We start from the raw sequence: 22,233 nt of genomic DNA, 5'->3' as shown, positions 1-22,233 counted from the left end.
AAATTTTAAAAATTGGAATCTTAGATTGAGTTATTGCTCATGTTTGTTATCATCTCAAAAAGTGATATACATCTTTAGTAATTCATGTCTTTTTGCTAACAAATATTTTTGCATAGGCTGTTTGATACTACAGCTGTTTGTAGGTCTTGTCAATTACATACAGATAATATTATAGACGCACAAATGTGTATGTATGTGTTTGGATAGTATGTTTCAGTCGAGTTATGTTTCACTCAGAAGCTGGAAAGTTACGATGCTTGCCAAAAAGTTTGCACTATAGAGAGGAAAGTTGACCTAGTAAGGAAACATGAAAGACTAAAACTTAGGTTTTTTGTTGCTAAGATTTCAAGCAAGTTTGGATAGCCGGGAACCAGCAGTTTCCCCTTACAACAGGAATAGTGTTTGAGCCTTATGTCTCTTTAACTACGCAGATTGTATTTTGTTTTAGGAACTGTTTTTGTTGGTATATGTGATGTCTAATTAGAGTTCATTAGAACTTTTCATGTTTCTTACTCCAATCACTTCCCTAGTCCTGCTGGCTACACTATTTCTGATACAAGCCAGGATGCCAGTTCATTTACAACTATTTGGAAATATGGGTAGAATGTGAATGCTTTGAATGGAAATCTTTATTTTGAAGATTCTCTCAGTTCCTGGAGGATGCCACTGTGGTGTCTCCCACCAGAAGTAAGTGCTTGCCCAGGGTAGAAGACACGTGGCCTCAGTTCTGGCCACGGGGAGTTCTGGACTTACTCCCAAAAGAGTTGGCTAAGATACCAAAGCTGATCTCTGTAAAGATGCAGAAGAAATGGTTTTGACAGCAGTTGGTCTTTTGAAATGTTTTGGAATGGATTTGTCTTCTGCTCATATGGTTCATTTGTCACTGTTTGGGATCTTCTGTGTGATAGCAGAATGAACAAGAGGAAGATAGGTTTCCTCTTTTCTGGATTAATGTCCTATCACTGGTTGGTCTTTCAATCACGGCTTTTATTTTTGTCTGTTCTGGTTTCTTTTAGCTCTTCCGTTTGGTCTCTTTTGTTGCTGTTCTCCTCTTTCTGTTTGTCAGTGCTTACAGAGATGTACTGCCCACGACAGCTTATGGTACTCTTATACGAAGTCAATTAGAACAAAATGCTTTTTATAAGGTTTCTGTGTGACATTGCCAATATGTTCTGCAGTGATGTTTGCTGCCTATATTAGCAGTATGGTGTTAACTGTCAGTTTGTGGCGTGCTTTAGCCCCCAAGTCCTTTTCTATTTAACTGCTGTGCAGCCAGTAATTGCTTCTTTTCCAGGTGGACACTTGATAAAGTGAAACTCAGTAAGAGCAACTGTGTGTCACTCCTATATGTAGGATAAAACAAAATAAATCTCAGATCATTTCCTTTCAGGTAATTCTGAATGGTTAGAGACATTTATACTTGCAGACAGTAGTAAATGAGAAATAAGCATCTAAAATAGATGTCCTTACATGGAGTAGAAAGGGTGCAAGAAGTACGGACAAATAACTTGAAATTTTATCACTTTCTTGCCCTATTCTGTTCAAGCATATACGCTTGTTTTATAAATAATCCTTCCTGTGCTTTTTGATGCAGCTGGAAGTGTAGAAAAAGTTGGTAGGATTTTTTTTTCTTCCAACCCATATTTAAAAAAAAAACCCAAAAATGTGTAAAATATATGAGGAACAGATTGTAAACAGTAATTAGCATCTGTTCAATTGGTCCAGGATATCTTCTTTCAAATTGGAAAATCACAGGGGAAAAAAAATAGGACAATCGGAGAAGAAATAACACTTGTATTGAATCCCATGAGGGTGGGGGAAGTTCAGTCAAAGATTTTCCCTGTGGAAATTTTCCAACACATCAAAAACCAAGTGACTGAACTGCAAATGAAACCAAGAAAATAATACCTTATGTCAGGATGACCTAGTCACATTAGCAATCAGCTGGATGCTTTAAAAATGATTTTATTTATCACTTCCATATTTGTTTTCCTCTACTTTCTGCCTGATGAGAGAATTAGAGCTCTGAAGCACAGGGCATGGTTTGGGACAGCTGTCAAAGGCTGTTCTTAGCCTTCAGCGATCAAGATTCTCTGGCTTCCCTACACACACGGTCCCAGTGGAGGATTATTCTTAAGGTTTGAAGGTTTTTTATTACTGGTTAGTTTTCTCTGGACTCTGCTTGCAGCGACTGAAGGATATGGACTATCCCAAATTGGATACTTTGTGTCTTACTGAGTAAAACCTTGTTATTTGCAGCTTTCTATTGATACTTTTCATAAGAATGCTAGCTTGTCTTGTGGCAGTAATGTTTATTTACAATGTCTGATCCACTGTAATCCCTGATTGTTATTCTGCAGACTTTGTGCCTGAGGTGTAAACACCTGTGTGAGTTTTCACGGAACACTTCATTCTCAGTAAATGAGTTATTTGTTTATAGTGAAATAATTCAGGCTTTTTTCTTTATTTGACCGGGCGATGGTTGTACCTACCCATGCCCAAAGGACTTCAGCCTTTCTAAAGTTGTGGTAGTCATTCTTTGAAGAAAAGTACTTACTTGAACACAATGTTATTTTATGAGCTTGAACTGTAGAAAACTCCTGAAGGCAAGTTCTGTTTTTAAGTGAAATGGCGACAGAGGAAAACATGGGTGAGAAGATAAAGTTGTACCTAGGTTGTTATGGCATTTGGTGAAGTTTCTTGGCTAAAGATTGCATATGCTTACAAAAACTGCTTAATGTCCTGATGGCTTTTAGTAGCATGAAATAATGGGAGAACCTTTTGAAACAGAGCTAATATTGGTAGAGATAGTGTGTTGGGTTCTGTGGTTGGTTTTTTTCTTTTCCTTTTTTTTTTTTTTTTTTTTAAATTCTAATAATTTGCCTCTAAAATCCATAAAATAATTTAAAATGTTTATATTGTAAATCCCTGCTGTTAGTGATTTCAGGAGATAAATTGTTTATTGCGGAGACTGTACAGCATGTTACTGTCAAGGGAGCAGAGGTCCGTCAGTGGAGATTCTGGGTCTGTTCTTGTGGTGCCAACATCATAGTGCCAGGGCAAGAAGTACAAGAACACAATTTGGATGGGCTGGTTGGGTGGGACATGAAATACAATGTATTAAGGTAGTGTGTTCTGCCTCTCAGAAGCTATTAGTGGTTCAGTATTGAACTTCAACAGGCGGGGGCCACACTGGGGTTTTTCTGTGGGCTTTTTATCAGTAATCATGGGGTCTTTTGCATGCTTTAAGAACATAGGAATATGCTATTATAGGGAGGAGAAACTCAGCCTAAAGTAGCATCAGGAATAAGTGTTAGGAATAAGAGAAAACATTAGCTCGGTGCTTCAGAAGCAGACTGAAAGCTTTTTGGACAAGCACTGTGCTTCCTGTTTTATGTAGGTGCTGGTCCATTATAACATATTGCACGTGGTAGAATGAAGTAGCTCAGAATTTTTGACATGGCAGACTGAAGCTGAGGATGATGGAACATTTTATTCAGAGTTAAAAATGACTAGTTGCTTTGTACAGATCGAGGAAAACCTAAGTAGTCTGGAGTTTGATTATCCTTGTTTCTTTGTGGATGGGTTTAAAAAGAATTCTGCAGCTTGCTTGCCTGGTTCTTCAGAGCAATTTGGCAAGATCTAGGTTTTGTTCTGATTTATATAAATGTCTTTGAACACTAACATCTGGAGAACGTGTTCCAGACTCATTCCACGATAGAACATTTTGTTCATTCTGATCTTAAATAGCCAATTCTTAAGATTACAGTTAGAAAAAAAAGAAAAGTTGAGAACTTCATACAATATCCTTTCACACTGCCTGTATTTGTGGCATACTGGTATAAACCAGTTGGTGTCAGAACTAGATAGATTTTTATTTTTGTTTTGTTTTTATTCTTTTATTGTTCTGATAGTGTGCCTGGTATGAAAACATTTTATTTGTTTGGGACTTACTAATATTTATTATGATTCTTTTTATATATTGTAAACCTGTTTGAGAGAAAGATAAGGGAAATACTTTTCAATATAGAACTTGATACTCAGTACTTGGCTTGTTCTAACACATTTTTAAGGTATTTCAAGATGCATTGCTGGGCAAAAAAGTATGTGCCACTGAACTTCATGAATGGAATTTTCCACTTCAGAAAATACTTGCAATGAAACATGTAAAAGTAATATTTTAGTAACACAGTGTCAAGCAGGATGAAACTTTATGTATTAAAGACACAAGATGGAATCAATGGGCATAAAGAGTATTTGCAGTCTGTATTAATACCAGGTTTGCAAGCGCAGTTTGTTTACCTTGTTTTAGATATCAGTCTTTAGGCCTTTACCATTCCTTAGGTACAATTTAGTGATTCTCAAATTTCTTTGGTTAGTCCTGTGATCAGTATGCTCCCTGTTTCATTTATGCTCTTCAAGTGGCACTAATTTAGCATGTCTGCTGTTTTTTTACCTCTGAATTTAGTGATACAAGTGTGTTAATTATCACCACTCTGGTTTAAAAAGGTGCTACAGACTTGATTACAGGGAGTAAACCACTCAGTCTTCTTGGAAGTATTTTTCTAGAAATATAGAAGGGTCAAAAAAGGCATATCTAAGACTACCATTCAAGTCCACTCAATTGCCTAAGCAGCTTTGCAACAGAAGCACTCTGAGGAGCTGGTTAAACTTAAACTTGATTCAGAACCATCTTCCAGTGACCATGTTGATATAACGTGCTAGTCATCATAAAAATCTCCTCTTTTTTTTTTTTTTTTATTATTTATTTTTTTTCTTTCTTTTTTTCTTTTTTTTTCTTCCCCTCCCCCCTCTAATTTGTAGAAACATTAAATCCTCAAAGCCTGGCAAGGAGTTTTCACACTTGTATAGAGCACCAAGTATAGATCAGTTGATTGATTTTTCTCATACACATACTTTGCATTATTAAGGTACAGGCATGGCTACAAGTGAGATTCTTGAAATGCTTTTCATTTCTGCAGATTGCTGCTCATTCACCACTTTGTTCCTGAGTACTTCTTTAGCACCGTTATATCCTTGCTGTTGTACTGAGAACAGTTGCTTCACAATTCAGAGTAAATCCAGCATGCTTTCAAATTTCCTATAAAGTATTTCTACACTACTGATATGGAGTAGTGTGGGAGAGGCTGCCTTGTATTTGACACAGTTTTGCTTTTTCCTGTTTATCATCCAGATAGTGTACCCAGCTTATTACAGTAGAATTTTTATTAACATGTTGTAATATTCAGCTTTGCTGTTACATATTTTCCTGTTGGATATCTTGTCATGTCATGTAATGTTGCAGATAGATAGTGTGAAAATACATGGGACTGACCTAAGCCTCTTAACCAAGGCACTATATATCGGCTTTGTTTATACCCACATAGAAGTGTGTGGTAGATGTTGATTGTAAGGCATATCTTTGCAAGTAAGCATTCTGTCATCTGGTATAGCTTCACGTGTCTATAGTCAGTTACGCTTTTCTGCAAGTATGCTTCTCACACGGCAATTTTTTTTGTGGTTGAACAAGGAATGTTGTTAATCATAGCTGGAGTAACACTTGAATGCTTTGGTGTGGTTAGGCACTGTGCTTTTTTTCTTTAGACTGACACAACTGGGTATATGAGCCAGATGATCAGAAGGAATTCAGTATGGACTGGGCTACCTGCATAGTCATCAGTAAAAAGAAATTCTGGTGAGCAAATCTGCCACTTTGATGTAAGCTGCTTATTGAATACTTTTCTAGCAGTGTGGAGCTGAATCAGCTCTATTTTATCAATGTCATGAAATGCTTCCATCAACAGGACAGGCACAGACATAAAAAGTTTGGGCAGTCAGCATGTAACCCTGCTTAGGGCTGTTAATGAGTCATAGAATCATAAGGGTTGGAATGAAAAGACCTTGAAGGTCATGTGGTCCAAACCAGTACTCAACATAAAGCTGGTTTAGGTTGGTTGTGGTCTTGTCCAGGTGAGTTATGAGTATGTCCAAAGAAGGAGCATTTGCAACCTCACTGGCAGCTTGTTCCAGCATTTGACTACTGTCATAGTGAGTTTTTTTTTTCTTTTACATCATCAGTTTCCCTTTCTGCATCATTTTTTCACTGCGTACCTGAACGGAATCTGATCTTCCCTTGGTTATGCTACTGCTTGGCTGCTTTTCATCATGGTAGGATTAAATGACATGCAAGGTTATCGGCATTTGAAGTTACGCCAAAGCTTTACATTAACCTTACCTGACCCCTACTGTTCCCACTGCTTCCTTAAGAAAGGGAGATAATTAGATAATACATTTTAATATTTCTGTTTTTTTCTTTAGCTTTCAATGGGATGCTAGTTTGTCACAAATGACAGGAAATCTGAAGTGGAGGAGAGGGTCAAAAAGCAAGTTTTCCCTATTTGCTTTAGGAAGGCAGAGCTATTTATAAATAAATTCCTGGGTCCTCCCTCATCCAGGAGGCCATAAGCCTGACAGTTGAGTAAATGTTTAATGTTATGTTCATGCTGTGAACAACTTTAAGAATTTACTAAATTTTACTAGAAAGCAAGTTTCCTTTATTTCCAAACCTACAATTCAGTATTTGTGCAGATTGTATGAACTGGTAGATAATTGAGGACGTTGCTCCCCATCCATTGTAACATTTTCTTTATACTTAGCACTTCTCCTGACTCTGATATTGTTTGAGGTCTTTCAGAATGAGAGTTAAACGAAAATGCAATAAACATACTTTTAACCTAAGGGAATCTTGGGGGAGAGGAGGTAAAGTGCAGTTTGGATCTGTGGAGCTCTCAGAAGAAAAATCCACTGTCTTGAGTAAGAGAATGACGTACTGAACTGTGAGCTAGAACTGTTAGTTCAAATATGCGTGTCTATTCAAATCATAGAATCATAGAATAGTAAGGGTTGGAAAGGACCTTAAGATCACCTAGTTCCAACCCCCCTGCCAAATGTATGAATACTTTGGAATTAGGAACTGGAGGAGACTTGAAAGAAAAAATTACCCTTCAGCTGTTCTGAATTTCCAATGTACTTGAAGTACTCATCAGAAGTATGGGTTATGTCAGTGGAATAAATTATAAACCTGTGAGGAATTCCTGTTCTTACCAGGTACCTGTCAGAACAGGTGTCCTGTCCTTTGGGCAATACCGTGGTGATTAGTGCTTCAGAAGGATACTTTTTTTCTATGCAAATGATTTTATTTTAATTTTTTTACCTCCCCAAATAAAGCTTTATTAAGACTCCTGTTAGCAAGTGAAACTGAGTAAGAAACACTTATCAGTGATTTGACCTTTAGAAGACTTCTGTCTAGAATAAGAGGTTGGGACATTCATTGCAGAGTAGAGTAAGACAGCAGATTTAGCAGCAGCAGCAGAGGAAGCAGCTAATTTGGTTTAGTGCATGCAAATCTCTGTGCTGACCCTGTGCTTGGTTGCTCACAGATTTCTGAATAAGTGACTAATTTATGAGTCTTGTTGCCATAATGTGACTCTTTGGAATATTTAAGGAAAAAATAATGGCAATCTGCCAATAGAATTAGCAGCTAATTAGTCAAAACTTGAATGACTTTTTTGTTCAAAGTGACTAAATGTTGACATTCTTTTGAAAGCATAGGCTGCATATCCGCACAATGATTTTTGTGTATGTGTATATGTGTTCCTCCTACAATTGACACTACTCATTGCACTTGATTTGAGACTTTTTACATTGACTTCAGTGGGAGTTGAGACCTGGCTGCTCAGCTGTGTAGGCTGCTCTAATGTACACCAGAGGTGTGGCTGAGTCCTTGAAGCCTGCTGTGAGTGTATGGGCATATACCAATGTTCTTGGCTCAGTCTGCACAACTATTGTAGGATACAGAATTGGGAAAGAACAGGAAAGGAGTAAAGCTCAATTCTGCAAACTGTGTTATTCTACACAAAGTAAGTAAAATTCATCGTAAGTTTTAAGCTACTTGCAGATGAAATCCTTTTCATTTCATGCGATTTTTATCTGTTAGATAGGTGAAATGATCTATTTTAACAGGGGCAGCTCTGGAAAAAGCAGCTTTTTAAATGTCATGGCACATTAGTGTGCAAGGATTCAAGATTAAGAGGTAAACCATCTCTGTGTTTGTGAAACAGAAGCCCTGCTTTGGACTCATAGGTTTGAAATTTATATATTAATCTGGAAAGCTAATGTGTTTTTACTGGTGTTCACAATAGAGGAACAGTGCTCATTCCACACCCTTTTTATAAAGCTGAAGAACTGTGACTATGACATCAATTGAAGTGGTAGAACAAGTTGATTAAAATGAATAAGAAATTACTAAAACTTTTTAGTGTTCAACCAGGAGCTCTAAAAGAACTGAATAGCAGCCAAACTACTTCCCGTGATGCCTGCCCTCTCACATGGCATTAGAGAAATGGAAGATAACAAGTGTCACCAACTGTAAAACAGGGCTTAAAAGGGATTGTGGGACTAAGAAAGTCTGAATGCTGGATAGATTGTGTTAAATTATGTTAAATGGATCAAATTAGTAGACTTGTGTAGATCACAGAGTCATTAGGGTTGGAAGGGAGCTCTGGAGATTATCTAATCCAACCCCCCTGCCAAGGCAGGATCACCTAGAGCAGGTTACACAGGAACATGTCCAGGTGGGTTTTGAATGTCTCCAGAGAGGGAGACTCTGTACATCTGTAAAAGAATCCTAGATATTCTATGGTTAGAGCAGGTTTTTAAAGGTAGGACTGATTCAAAATCAGTGATTTCTATTTGAGTTTTCATGAAGTACTCCAGTGAGTAAAAAAGAAGCCAATCTGCTGGGACTTCTGTTTCTTTCTAGTCCTCTGTTTCTCCACATGCATCCATGTTGTTGTAGTTGAGGACAGAATGTATTTAGCTTCTTGAACTCTTTTATTTGACTTCTAGTGGATGCTTTAAATGGAAATTACAGAAATCAAGGGGACAAATAAAATACTGCCCAGCAATATTAGTAATACTACTCAGTACTAACATCTTCTAAAATGCCTTTTTTTAATGCAAATGATGTAGAAATATCTTAAAAACAAACTGAAAACCACCTACCTTTGAGTAAATCACCAGCAGTACGCCTTAAACTACTCAAATTGTCTAATGTAGACTCAGAGTGATGCAAAATTACTCAGAGTTGGAGCCCTGGGTGGTGTGCTAATGTTACAGGGGGTTTGATATTGTTTGGATATCTCATTTTTGAAGTTAAATGAAGACAGGAACATGATTCATTGCAGATACCGAAATCTGAAATAGTTTTTCGTGATGGCTTGGAAAAAGCAAAGATGAAGCAGGCCAAAACCTTAATGCACAATAATCGACTACGTATGTCTGTAAACATGTTCTGTTAGGTTGCTATGCAACTTTTTATTGCCGGCGGGCGAGAAGACGACTGTAAGGCTGCCTTAAAGCTGTTGCCCCTTAGGCAGAGGGTCACTGGTAATTTGAACCTTTGTGGGGTACTTAACTCTTTGTTCCAAAAGTTGGAGAGGTAATTTTTTTTTTTTGTTTAATTAAAAATAGATCAGAGAAGGATGAAGTAATTATTTAAAAATTGTTTTTAGTCAAATACTGCATTTTTCTTTTAATCTTGTCAGGTTTACCTTATTTGGCAATGCTTCTAGTGTATTTACTCACCTGCTTAACATGCATCTAGTCTTCTTCCTGAGTTACTGGGATGGAAAGATGAGAAGAATCATCTTTTTTCTGTTTTTTTCACATAACCCTGTTTGCTACCTTGCTTCCCTCACTGCTTGGAAAAGGGCACCAACCTGTTCAGATGGCTGAAACTAGGGATGTTGATAAAGCTGGGCAGGTTAATTGAAATGGACACCAGCATAACGTCTTTCTTCAGAGACTGACGCACCTGGTTTCAGATAATGTGGAGGTACTGCTTTCACTTGGAGTGACAAGTCAGCTTGTGGAGTTTGTGTTAGCTTGTTTTGAGCTGCGTGGCTGATGCAAGTAATAGGAGAAAAGTACACTTTAGGAAATGTTTCTTCATCGCTGCGGAAATGAAATATGGAACGACAAAGTATCTCTGGGTTATTTGTCTGCTGCAGTCAGATTTCAGCTGAAATCTGACTCAGATGCTTTGCAAGGGATGATATGAATGGACGTTTATCAAAATTGACTTTTTCAGATTTTGAAAAAAATGTGAAAAATAAAAAATGTGAAATAGATAGAAATACATAGGCTTAATGCTTTTAAATGTTCAGTGATTACTAAAACCAAACACAAAATATTTAATGTTTTTTCATATTGTATCAATAAAAATAAGAAGTTAAAGGCGTGCCATACAATATTTAATGTTCAGGGAAGTTAATAGATCTGTTTTATCCCAATGATCTATCTTTTTGTCTTAAAGGGCTAGATTTTATAAAGAAAACCCTACCTCTTGAAACTCCATCCAAGGATTGTTTTCCCATCTAGTGAATAGTAAAGTACTTCAGGTTTTGCTTTTAAGGGCTCAGCATTATTGTTTTAAATGTACAATCAAGACCATTTCTCACTAATAAATCTCATTCAGTGGCAGTTACCTGGCTCTTCCTTTTACTATTTTAAGCCATAGTACTTCAGGATTATGCCTTTAGTTCTAAAAGTTCAAATTAGGTGCTTCAAGCTGATCATGTTATAGGTATCATGTTGTAATTCATATTTGCTTTTATTGATTCTCACTTCATTTGCTTCATCATAGTCCATTGGTAGCAGCGTGATGCCTTTAATACCTCAATAGTATTTCAGCAGTTTTAGTAGGGTGTGTGTTATATTTTGAATCAGAGTGGCACACTATTGTGCTTTTAAATTCATTCATCTACCCCAAATTGATACTAAAGAATTGATTTTGAAGTTTTTATTAATTATTAGCTAAAATTAATCATTTTACAGGACTGTTCTAATACATTTAACTTTTTCATGATGAAATAAAATTATTTATGGAAACAATGTGTTAGGCTATTTCAGTGTACTCTGAAAAATCCTGTTAATAAAGAATAAGGTTAGGTAAGCTTAGTATGATCTGACTTCAGGGCCTTTCTCAACAGTCTAAGTTTTTTTGCTCTGCTAAGACAGTATATTTTGTAGGCTATTTGGTAGAGTCTTAAAGCAGACTTACCTGTATATGTTAAATGTAGACATAAACATTAATGTTATATATAAATATGTGTTAAATCCACATGAATGGAAAAAAAGCCAATTTAATATTTTCATTTCAATATAAAAATGCTATATTTTTAAATTTACTTCAAATTTAAGGTTATTTACTTTTTCTTTCTTTTTTTTTTTTTAATTCTGTCTCTTCTGTAGTCTTTTTTTTTTTTCAGTGTTTTCTTTCTGATTATGTCCTATATAAAAATGTAAGCAAATGAAGTGAAATATATTGATCTGCCAATTGACTTTTAAGAAGTAGGAAAGAGCTATATGTCTTGGTAATGTTAATACATTTTTAGTTTATTAAAATCTGAGATGTTTTAATTAAAAAAAAATGCATCAGTGAAAGAGAAGGGAAACAAGATGTCTAATTCATGGTACCCTAAATTAAATAATAAAGAGGGAAGGAGATGTTTGCCAAGTGATCATAGTCTTACGGATGGATACAGGTACAGGGACAGCTCTTGCGGTTGCATCCTTTTGTGGTTGCAGGCCTTCCTCACCCTTATAGATGCTGGTAAAGCCTGAGGCAATTACGCATTTGCATTGACAGTTTATGTTCCTCTTTCCTTGACCATGGTGCCTGTTAGTGGAGGGAGCGCACCAGAGGATACTGTGTAGCTTGGGAGCTGAGACTACAGCCATTGTTCAGGAATAAGAACAATTTACACAGTATATATGCTCTCTAGGTTCAAAAATAATCTTGTGTTCTCATTGTTACAGAAGTTCTTTCATCTTCGTATGGCATTATTTTCCTTCTCCACCCTATGGATTAGTTTACTGATCTATATACTCTGTAGAAATGGAACTAAATAGCCCTGAAAGCCAAAGTTTCTTGTTCTGCGTGGGAGAAGCATGGTTCTGATGTGTCTGAAATCCCCTTTTGTTGGCTCTTAAGGGAAGAGTTGATTCTGTGTGATCCTTTTTGAACTCATTCTTGTTGTGCCTTGGGCTTTAATTTATTGATGTTTGTCAGAAGTGAGTACGGCTTAATTATGAGGACATGAAAACAAGTTCCGTCTTCAATAAATATCTTCCCCAGTCATAGGTTTCCCAGAGCATTCTCTCTTTCTGCTGCTTTGGATGAAAATCTTTCAGGGCTGGGGCTGTTTTTATGTAGTGACATTGCCAGACGCATTGGTAGTACTACTAAAGAAAGAATAGAAATGTGCAGACTGGTACTGTTTCTGCAGCATCCTGGTAAAATAAATGCCTAGCAAGAGTAAATGGCAGCACTATGAAGTTACTGCCATTCTCATTTCCTATGCCATCTTCAGTTTGAATAACTTTTGAGCACACTACCTGCAGAGATTATTATTTCACTTCCAGGAGATGGAAAACAAAGTACAGATGACCCACATCTAGAAATTACCGAGATCAGCTTGCGCACGTACCTGGGAAATGAGAGCTAGCAGTTTTTTGTGCTTGTAAAATGTTCTGTGATCTTCAAAGTGCTTTGCTGTGATTCAGAGTTGATAAGGGTGTGTTTGACATCCAGACAACAAAATCCCACTTTCTTTCAAAGCTATGCAATAATTTTATTAACCCGGAACTCAGTTTTAATTACTGAGCTATCTGTGGTAACTTTTTTATCTTCAGCAGCAATAGCAGGACTTCTGTGATAAGAATTTAGCTTCTTGGACACTTATTTCTAAACATAAAGCAGCCCAGTGTGCATGTATCTTAAAAGTATTGTCAGGGACTTTTGTTTCAAACACTGATTTGTAAGAAATGAGTAGAAGTCACAGAAGTTTGCAATGACTAATTTGAGAAAATTGTACTTTCCCTCAAGTGATATTTAAGGTGCTTGAAAAATGTTTCCACTGTCTTGTATGCAAAATCGTAGAGTGTCCTGCAGTTATAGTAGCCCTCTGGACTTGGCTTGGCTTGGCTTGTGTAGCCTCACTGATACCACCAAGACTGTAGTATCCTCTGCTGACATCTTTTTTTTACTTGCCGTAAATGAGTGATGTCTTAGTCATGTTCCTGGTGGAGGGGAAAGAGAGGAAGGCAGAAGGACTAATTACTGATGACATCTCAAAAAAAAGAAAATCCCCTCCAAACTGACCAACCAAACAGAACCCCCAAACAAAAACCAACCAACCAAAACCTCCCCAAAACACAACACCCCCACCCCCCAACCCCAACCCAAAACAAAGTAACCCTTGAAGTAGGAAACTCAAAACACCATGTAAAGCATGTGGACAGGGTACAAGCAGTGACAATGCTGTGCTGGGTGATGTGTGAAGATGAAAGAGGTGTACTTCAAAGATTCGTAAAACATGTCTCCCTTTGTGTATTGTAAATACAGCTGTGGGCAGTGGTTCTCCTCTTATCATCCCTTTCTAAAACCTTTTGTTAGCTTCCCTTTCTCTAGCTTGTTAACTTGCAGCTATTGAAACTGGAATCTTCATAGTGACAACTTTCATAATTATAAATTAATTAGTTTAGTCTTTCTTTTTAGTTATTTATTTGGTGGTTATTTAGATATTGTTTAATTTATTTCATAGCCACTGGTGTGCACTGTGATCACATTTTTTCCCATCCAGTTTGAAGTCTTGGCACATTCATGCATAGTGGACTCCAATAGAAACCTCCTGTCTATTTCCCAATATTCTGAATGGAAAATTTAATAGCATAACTAGGTTTCCCTGCTTATCTACAGAGGCAGAATGCTGTCAAATATTGTAAATATGTCTTATAGAGGATATTGTAGTTGTGTTTCAGACTATGTGTTTCAAACAATGTTTGGGCATTGTTTATGTAGAGTGTGGGCAAGAGACAGTGTACTTTCGTACAGATGCTCTTGTAGATCCATCTGCTTTGAGTACGGACAGTTCACTTTGACTGCCTGAAAAAAATTGAAGTATCAGTACTTCTCTTTATTCTAAGCTTATTTTAAATGCTTGTAAGTATTCTTTATTCCTCCCATATAAGCATGAAGTGTATGTGTGCTTATCTTTATATTCATGAGAACAAATGGTTTTCCTTGAAGTATTCAGAACATTTTAAGTTACAGAAACTGTTCTTCTTTAGTTTCTCCTTGTCTTCCTCTGAGCTGTTACTATTAAAATGAAAGTATGTTTAGCTGTAATGGATGTGTATTGTTCCTACACCCATCTAAAGAGCCATATGCTTAATTGCAGATGACTTGTTTATAACTTGAATATTTCTGGGCTATGTTTTCCAGTTGCTGGCTGAGCTTAAACCATGACAGTGTGTTAAAGGAATGCTTTATTTTTATTTTATTTTTTTAATAGGTAAAGATAGAGTTTTCAACACCCCCTTGTGTGAACAAGGAATTGTTGGCTTCGGTATTGGAATTGCTGTTACTGGTGCTACAGCCATTGCAGAAATTCAGTTTGCAGATTACATTTTTCCAGCATTTGATCAGGTTAGTACTAATAAATTTGAGAGAAGTAAAAAGAACTCTTGTGACTGTTTAAATTACTCTTCCGTTGGCATTAATATTTGGTTTGAATATGTAACATTTGCAAATATATCCACAGCTGTATTACTAATATTTATGCATGCTTTAAGTAAACAGGAAGGTACCAAAGCCAGTTTGAACACTCATTAAATAATGGAAATTAAAAATGTGGTTTGAAGCAAATGTCTCTTTGATTTCATTTTTGGTTTTTTGGATGTGTTGGCTTCAGCAGTCTTAAATTCATCAGTTGTGTCTTCCCAAAACCGCCTCCCACTTCTCTATGTTGCTGCAGCTGGCTACGTGTCCACAGGACAAACTACAGATTTGAAGCAGGCTGATCGACAGTGTGGGAATGGGGAAACAACTGGGTTATATCGCAACTCCTCAGGCCTACGCATCTGACTTATGCACACTACGTTATTGCTTTGTTTGCCTTTCCACTGTCTTACAAGATTCCTTTGCTTCTAATTTGGTCCTTTGAATTGCATGCATGGTGCAGATGAAATAGTTGCATCTCATGTATTATAGCGGCTTAATGATGCGTAACTAAAGGTATTGGACTGAATATTACTTTTATATATAAATCTTCCCAGATTGTTAACGAAGCAGCAAAATATCGTTACCGCTCTGGAGATCTGTTTAATTGTGGGAACCTCACCATCAGAGCTCCCTGGGGCTGTGTGGGTCATGGTGCACTATATCACTCTCAGAGTCCAGAAGCTTTTTTTGCTCATTGTCCTGGAATAAAGGTACAGTAACTCATATTTTATGAAGATTAATTTCATTAGTTTTTTTTTTAATGGACCTGGCTAACAATGAGCGTGGGTGCAGGCAGGGAAAGAAGAGTGGAAGTCAGTCCACAGCAAAATATCTAAATATGTTAATCAAAAACTCTTCCAGAAGTTTTCAAGTTACAAAATTTAAACTGTGTTAAGTGTTTGAGAATTTATAGCCATTATTGAAGCAATTTGTAGTAGATTTTAGTAGATGTAGTAGCATTTTGTATTTGTGTGCTTTTTGCAATAAAAGCATGCATTTTTCATCTGTGCCTAGTATAGCACAGAAACTAAAAGCTAGCGTTAATAAATAGTACTTTCTTTTTTTTTTTTTTGTTTCTGCGTCTGTCGTGTTAAGTGTGTTATCAAATTCATTTATATGAATGACAGTGACTGGCAGTGTGCACAAACCGAAACACAAGAGATTCTGTCCGAACAATAAGGAAGCGCTTGGCGTAGGTTGCCCAGGGAGGTTGTGGCATCTCCATCCATGGAGGTATTCAGAAGTTGCCTGGGCAGCTGGCTCTGGGTGACCCTTCTGTTCTGTGATTCTCTGAATAATAACTTTAGGGAGATTCTCTGTGCGAGATAGTGGCATTCCTTGAAACTAAGATTCCTAGCAATTAGATGGATTACTTTTGCTAGAAGAAGAGGGAGGGGTTTGCTAGAGGAAAGGGAGGAGTGGGATCTTATTGTCTCAGATTGAGAACACTGTTTGCAGCTCTCCTTTTTTCTGGGTAAAATTTTGTCTATGGACTTGAACTTCTGGGTTAACTGGCATCCAGTCCTTTGAGAAATGACTCATAGCTTGATCAATGTGGAAGACTTAAGCAAAACCAGTATTTGTATGCTGAAGACACATGTTCACATGTTCACACTATCTGTTTAGACTATTGTCTATATATGGTTTTGGTGTTCTAAAACTCCAGATATTGCTCATTTACAGGAAGGCCATAGCACTCCTACTTGTTTCTCTTAGATAAAAAATCCTGTATTATTCATATTTCATGATATTTGAGAAACAATGCATTTTTGTCTTTGGGTGTTCTTTATGGTCTCTGAGGTGTTCCTATTTTGATCTTGAAAATATTTCCTGATATAGACAAAAGCAGTCTACAATGTCTTTTGCCAGGTAGTTGAATCAAATGTTTTTTGGAGCTTGTTTAAATATTAGGATAGCTCACCATCATATGGAAGCACAAGATAACTTATATGATTAAGACACTGATGCCAGGTCTAGCTAACTTATCCTGATCTTGTTGGTCAATCTCAAATCTTTATGTACTGAACCAAGTGCTGACATTTAGCGGTCCACTCTGGTGATTTAATTATTTAATTTATCTAATTCATAGCGAGCTAGTACTACTGTGCTTAGTCTTCTGAATAAATTAACAAGTCAGAATTTTATTTAAGCACTTCAGGTAATTTAATGTCTTTTCTCTCATCTCTGATCTTTTGTCTTGTTGACTTTTTTGCTTTCTTTCACTTTTCCTTGGGTAAAATGCTAAAGTAGGTTGGTACCACTAACATCCCAGTTAAAGGTGAAGAGCACATTAAATTCTGTGGAACTGATGGAATAATATGCTAGTTTTTGATGCACAGAGAAGTATTTCAGACTCTATCTTTTGAACTTTGTGTCTTTGAAAATAATGTTGTTGCTTAAATATTTTTTGCACAGCTGTTTGTTAATGCACTTAATATTTAAGGTTTTATCTTCAAGGTTGCAGGTGTTTTTTTGCATGAACCCAAACCCAGCCCTTAATATATGAATCCAAAAGTGCAAATGGACTTGTGGTTCAGATGCATTTGTGAAAGTCCCAATCTGTGCATGTTTTCTCTGAATTACAGTAGGAAAGGTCATGTGTTGCAAGCTGGGAAGGGTAGGATTGACCTTTGGAGAGAGAGCTTTTCAAAAGTGTTTTGTTAAACCCTGACCTAAGATTTTTATTTTTTGCTTTTCCTAAGATGAAGTTTGTATTTTCCAAGCAAAAGGGAGTTTGTACAACTTTGGCTGTTCAGGGGAAGGATTGTCATCATTAGTACTTAAGACAAGTACTTATTAGGGTGACAAGGACATTGCTAGATGGTTGTATCTTTTGTTGTGAGGATGTACGTCTTAATGAATCAGACTGACGTCCAGAATCACTGTATTGACTCTCACTATTCCATTGCTCCAGAATATTTGCTGTCATGGCTGGAAGCTTTCTTTTAATTTCCAGCTTAAATTTGTCCCTGACTAACTTGTATATTTAACTTCTCTGTCATTCATCTTCCCTTTCATATACTAAGAGAACAATTGTTTTCCCTTTTGTCTTTTATTAGACTAAGCAAATCAAAATATCAGAGAGATGTTAACAATTTCTGAAGCTTTATGGGCACCTCTTTCAAATTTTCTTTCAAAACAGTTGATATAGTCATGAAGTATTCCAGCTGAGTTTCTGGCAGTAATTTTTGCAATAGTACTAACAATTCCTTGGCTATATTATTATGCTTTTTTAGGGCTGCATGGCATAGTGTCCTAGTCATCCTTTGAGCAGATAATAAATTCAGATCTGAATTTTTACTGCTGTGTTCTAAATTGATAACAAAAATGCAGTCCTTAACTGTGTGACTTTTCAGTATATGTAATTCATTTTCCTTGTGCTTTGGTCAGTCATGTCTTCAATGTGAACTAGGTCTTTTTGTTACCACCCTCTGTAGTGGCTGAAGTGGTAGTGACTCTCAGCTTTTGAACAGTTTTCGTTGCCATGTTCTGACTTAACGTCATGAGTGAATAAGGTAAATAAAGTCTGTTCTAAAAATGATCCTTAAGGAGCTGCACTAGTAACATCCGTGGGTAATTTCCCATGTGTCTTGTTACTAAATACTTTGATGAAATATTAATAGACTGCTTCTATCCCTTGTTTACAAAAATCATGTGTCAAGTTAATTTGATGTGATAGCAGATGTAAGTTGTATTTTGACCCTTTTCTATTACTTTCCTCTAATTAAATGTTCTTACTCTCAAAAAATATTTTGAAGCCTTGGAAACTCCTGGAGGCAGTAAGTTACCATGTCTGTAGTTACATGGGTTTATTTACTTTTTTGCTTTAAACAAGTGCTACAACTATTGCTTTTAGTCAGAGGCAGTCACTTGTAATTTCACAGCTATAAAAAATGTTTGCTAGTAGACTTTATGCTGCATGTCTCAGCTCTTGAAGACCTCTGAGATGTAAATTAGCTTGACCTTCTGATCTGAGGGTATTGAGCTTTTGGGTTCTATTTTCAGTTAAGCTGTGATAATTTGGTAATTTTCTGTTCATAACATTCAATTAGATCATCCAAAATTAACTCTTCTGTTGGCAAATCAATTATACTTTTCCTTCCTAGTATTCAGATTACATCTGGAGGCCTTGCTTAGTTTTCTCTTTGCTTGATATTATTTTAAGGCATTTTTTGGTATTTGTTCATTTCCAAAAATTTGGAATTTCCTTTTCATAAGCAAAGGAAGTCAACTTTAAATAGCTATTTATTTTTTAGTCTTAAAAACTTACTGGACTAAGTCTGAATACCTTCTAGGCCTGCTTCGATGACTCTTTACCCAAGCAACTGAGGATCACTCAGCTGAACTTTTTTTGTCATACATCTACATTAATTTTACTAAACTAACAATAATATATATATTTAATCTGACCTACTTTTCTGTTCCTTCTACCTTAAAATGTGATTAAGATCCTAGTTCTACGTTATTGGAGGGGAATCCATTAGTATTTAAATCATGGTATAGAGGGAAACTATTCAAGCCTGATGAATGAACAAAATAAAATTCAAAATTTTGAGTGTATGTCAGTAACATAACACTGATGTTAATTCATTTTGCAAGAACTGATCAATCTGTACATAGGTTTACAAAAAGCAAATAATTGCTTCTTTTTAATATTAATTAAAGGAGCTTGTAGCAGAATTGCAATTTAAATAAGCTATTTAAAAATTATTTTTACAGATTGTTATTCCAAGGAGTCCTGTTCAGGCCAAAGGACTGCTCCTATCATGCATAGAGGACAAAAATCCATGCATATTCTTTGAACCTAAAATACTTTACAGAGCTGCAGGTAAAGATTTATATGTGTATTTTCCAATAAGCGACACTTTTTCTTTTTTTTTTTTTTTTTTTTTCTTTTTTCCCAGCTATATGTTGATAGTCACAGTTAAAACCAATACCATAGCAGAAGTCTTGACTTGTTTTGTTTATAGCTATGTTCGGGTGTTGTTTTTTTTTAGAGGAATTGTGAAAACTGATGAAGATCTCTGAATTTGGCTGCAAGGATAAATTAACATTTACAGTGTGATTCATGCTCAGTTAACTTTGGAAGTAGAACGCTCTGTCCAGTCTTGGGCTAAAAAGAAATAGAACTGAGAGGCATTATCCTTTATGAAATTGCAGTATAAATTTGACAGAAGTTAAACTGCCTTTTTTTTATTTTATTTTTTTATTTTTTTTTATTTTTTTCTTTTTATTTTAGATACTATAATAAGTTTCCAGATCAGTTTTTAGTTTTCCAGAAATTAACATCTACATCACCATTTTTGAAAAGTTGAAATTACTTTGAAGTGCTTTCTAAAAATCTTCAAAATCTGCTCTGTTAGATTTTAATCTTATGTGGAAGGAAGTGTGATTGTCATTAGTTATTCTTTTCATTTGTTTTAGCCATAGTGAACTTTATGGTTCAAAGGAGCTTTAACAGCTATGATAATGTGTTACATAGAAGAATAGAGTAATTTGATGGTAATGCTTGAGTTTGTTGTAACAATCAGCTTGTTACTTTTTTGGTCTAGAGAAACTGGACTGACAACAGTCCAGTTGAATGAAAATAAATCTTGCATGTGGAGACAGGCAGAGTGATTGGCTGAGCAACTGATAAAATGAACTTAAGCCGTCACTTACCTTCAGTGTTTCTGTGCCTATAGCTCGATATGCCAACTATGCTTGAATCTCTCAATTCAGTTTATAAATTGACTGAAGCTGAGGGAAGGACAAAATGCTTGTATCTTACTTTGGACCTTTTAACAGTGCTTTTCCATCAGTGCATCCATTTTCTTAGTAAATTTATCCTCTTCCTAGAGAAGAAAACCAAAGAATAACAAGCGAAAGAGTTAGAAAGCAGACATCAGAGCTACACAAAAATAGCAGAATAACTTGGGAGCAAATTGGATGTATACTGGGGAAATCGCTAATTTGCTTTTGTATTTTCAAACAAGACCCAGAATTCCTGTTAGCAATGTATTTTTAAAAGTGCAGCTATTTTTAGTGTGGGGTTGTGTGATGTACCCAAAGGGTATTGCATTCCTTAAGTTTCCAGTGTGTTTTGTGAGCTTACTGATATTTAGCAGTAAAGACCTTTGACCCTTCATTTAGATGAGGTAGTTTAGAAAGTGAACTTGAATCTTCGAGTCATGTTAAACAAAGAAAAAGAGTGGAAGTTCAGAATTCTTCTGTCTTTAAAACAACCCTTTATTTCTTTTTCTTTTTATTTTTCTTTTTTTTTTCTTTTTCTTCCCCCCAGTATTTGCAAGTCACAAAACCAGATTGTAGAGTTAATAAAAATGCTTGTTTCATAGTGGAATGAATGGCTGCGCATCAATATCACACAGCTTTTGAGAATATAAGGAGGTTTTTGTATTTGAGGAAATGACTTGTAAAGCAATTGCTGGAACATCTAGTGGGCATAAATAAGTCTTGTGATTGAAATCTGGAATAAAGATGTGCTGAAATAGTGGCTAATGTCATTTATGTGCTGATCAATAACCAACCGCAGAGTTACTGCAAGATGGTGTTGGTAGTTTCTGAAAGACTAATTTCCTCCTATATTCCAATGGCCTCATTGTCAGAGACATTACCTACATTTTTGTCTTAAAATTTCTAAGAACATCAGTTTAGTGATGTAGGCTGAAATTTATCCTACGTTTGTGGCAACGTGATGAGGGTTATCATGACAGGTAACTTCTTTTTTTGGATATTAATAATATGATATAAACCCCTTCCCAAGATTTGGGACCTCATTGTTCCAGGGGAAAAAAAAGTTAAAAATCATTATTTCCATGATGAGGGCTAAAGCACTGAATAATGGAATTATATCGACCCTACCATAAACTTTTTTGTTCTAGCTTCAAGTGAATGTATTTGTTACAGGGAACTTCATGACTGATGTTACAGTGTGTGTGAAGGAATTTCATTGAAAAATTAAGATGTCAAAGATGATAATGGGAAGTAGTTTTTTCTATCTGTAAAATTAGGGTAGGCTTTTGAGCTTCATCATTCTCCTCTAATGGAATTTTCTTTCTCCCTATGAGGCCTCTAAATAGCTATCCATGATATTTTGTTCACAGTTGTTAATATCTTTGAAAGTTTAGCTGAAAATAGGCTGTAGCTGGGATAGTCTTAAAAACACAAGGTAACTGTCCTTGTTCATGTGGGTTGAAGCTACTAATGCTCTGTTTAAAACAAAAACCCCCACCATATTAAATCAAAACTGACACCCCCCACTCTCACTACCCCCCAACCAACCAAAAAATTGTGCCCTTGGTTTCTCCCCCTAAGTATTGCTATTATTGTTGAAATTAGCTGTTGGGTGCTAGTGATGGAAGATAATAGGTATCTAGCTTAGGATGTATAACCCGAAGTTGCTTTTTGAGAATCTTACGCAGGATGCCAGGTGTTTTACGGAAGCTCTGGTGCAGAAACAAGCTTGTGATTTTGCATCTGGTGCATACGTCCAAGGAGCTGTGTGGGTCCATCAATTGCTGTCAAGTTGGAGTGGGGTTTTTTTGGTGGTGGATTTTTTTTGGTGTGCTTGTAAGTTTTTTTTTTTTTTTTTGTTTTTTTGTTTTTTT

At 36.1% G+C, this 22,233-nt stretch overlaps 1 protein-coding gene across 2 annotated transcripts in view; it reads left to right on the top strand.

Annotated features, from left to right (window-relative positions):
* Positions 1-22,233, top strand: part of BCKDHB (branched chain keto acid dehydrogenase E1 subunit beta) — a 122,561-nt gene that overhangs the window by 9,268 nt on the left and 91,060 nt on the right. For both annotated transcript variants that reach the window (XM_030490524.1, XM_032920026.1), the window contains exons 4-6: positions 14,418-14,551; positions 15,181-15,336; positions 19,346-19,454. In XM_030490524.1, coding sequence (XP_030346384.1) covers positions 14,418-14,551; positions 15,181-15,336; positions 19,346-19,454 — 399 coding nt within the window. The remainder of the gene's footprint in view (positions 1-14,417; positions 14,552-15,180; positions 15,337-19,345; positions 19,455-22,233) is intronic.

Source organism: Strigops habroptila, chromosome 6 (assembly GCF_004027225.2).
Source record: "Strigops habroptila isolate Jane chromosome 6, bStrHab1.2.pri, whole genome shotgun sequence".
NCBI classification, from domain to species: Eukaryota; Metazoa; Chordata; class Aves; order Psittaciformes; family Psittacidae; genus Strigops; species Strigops habroptila.
The sequence above is the reverse complement of the archived record's forward strand: the minus strand, read 5'-3'. Positions and strand labels throughout refer to the sequence as shown.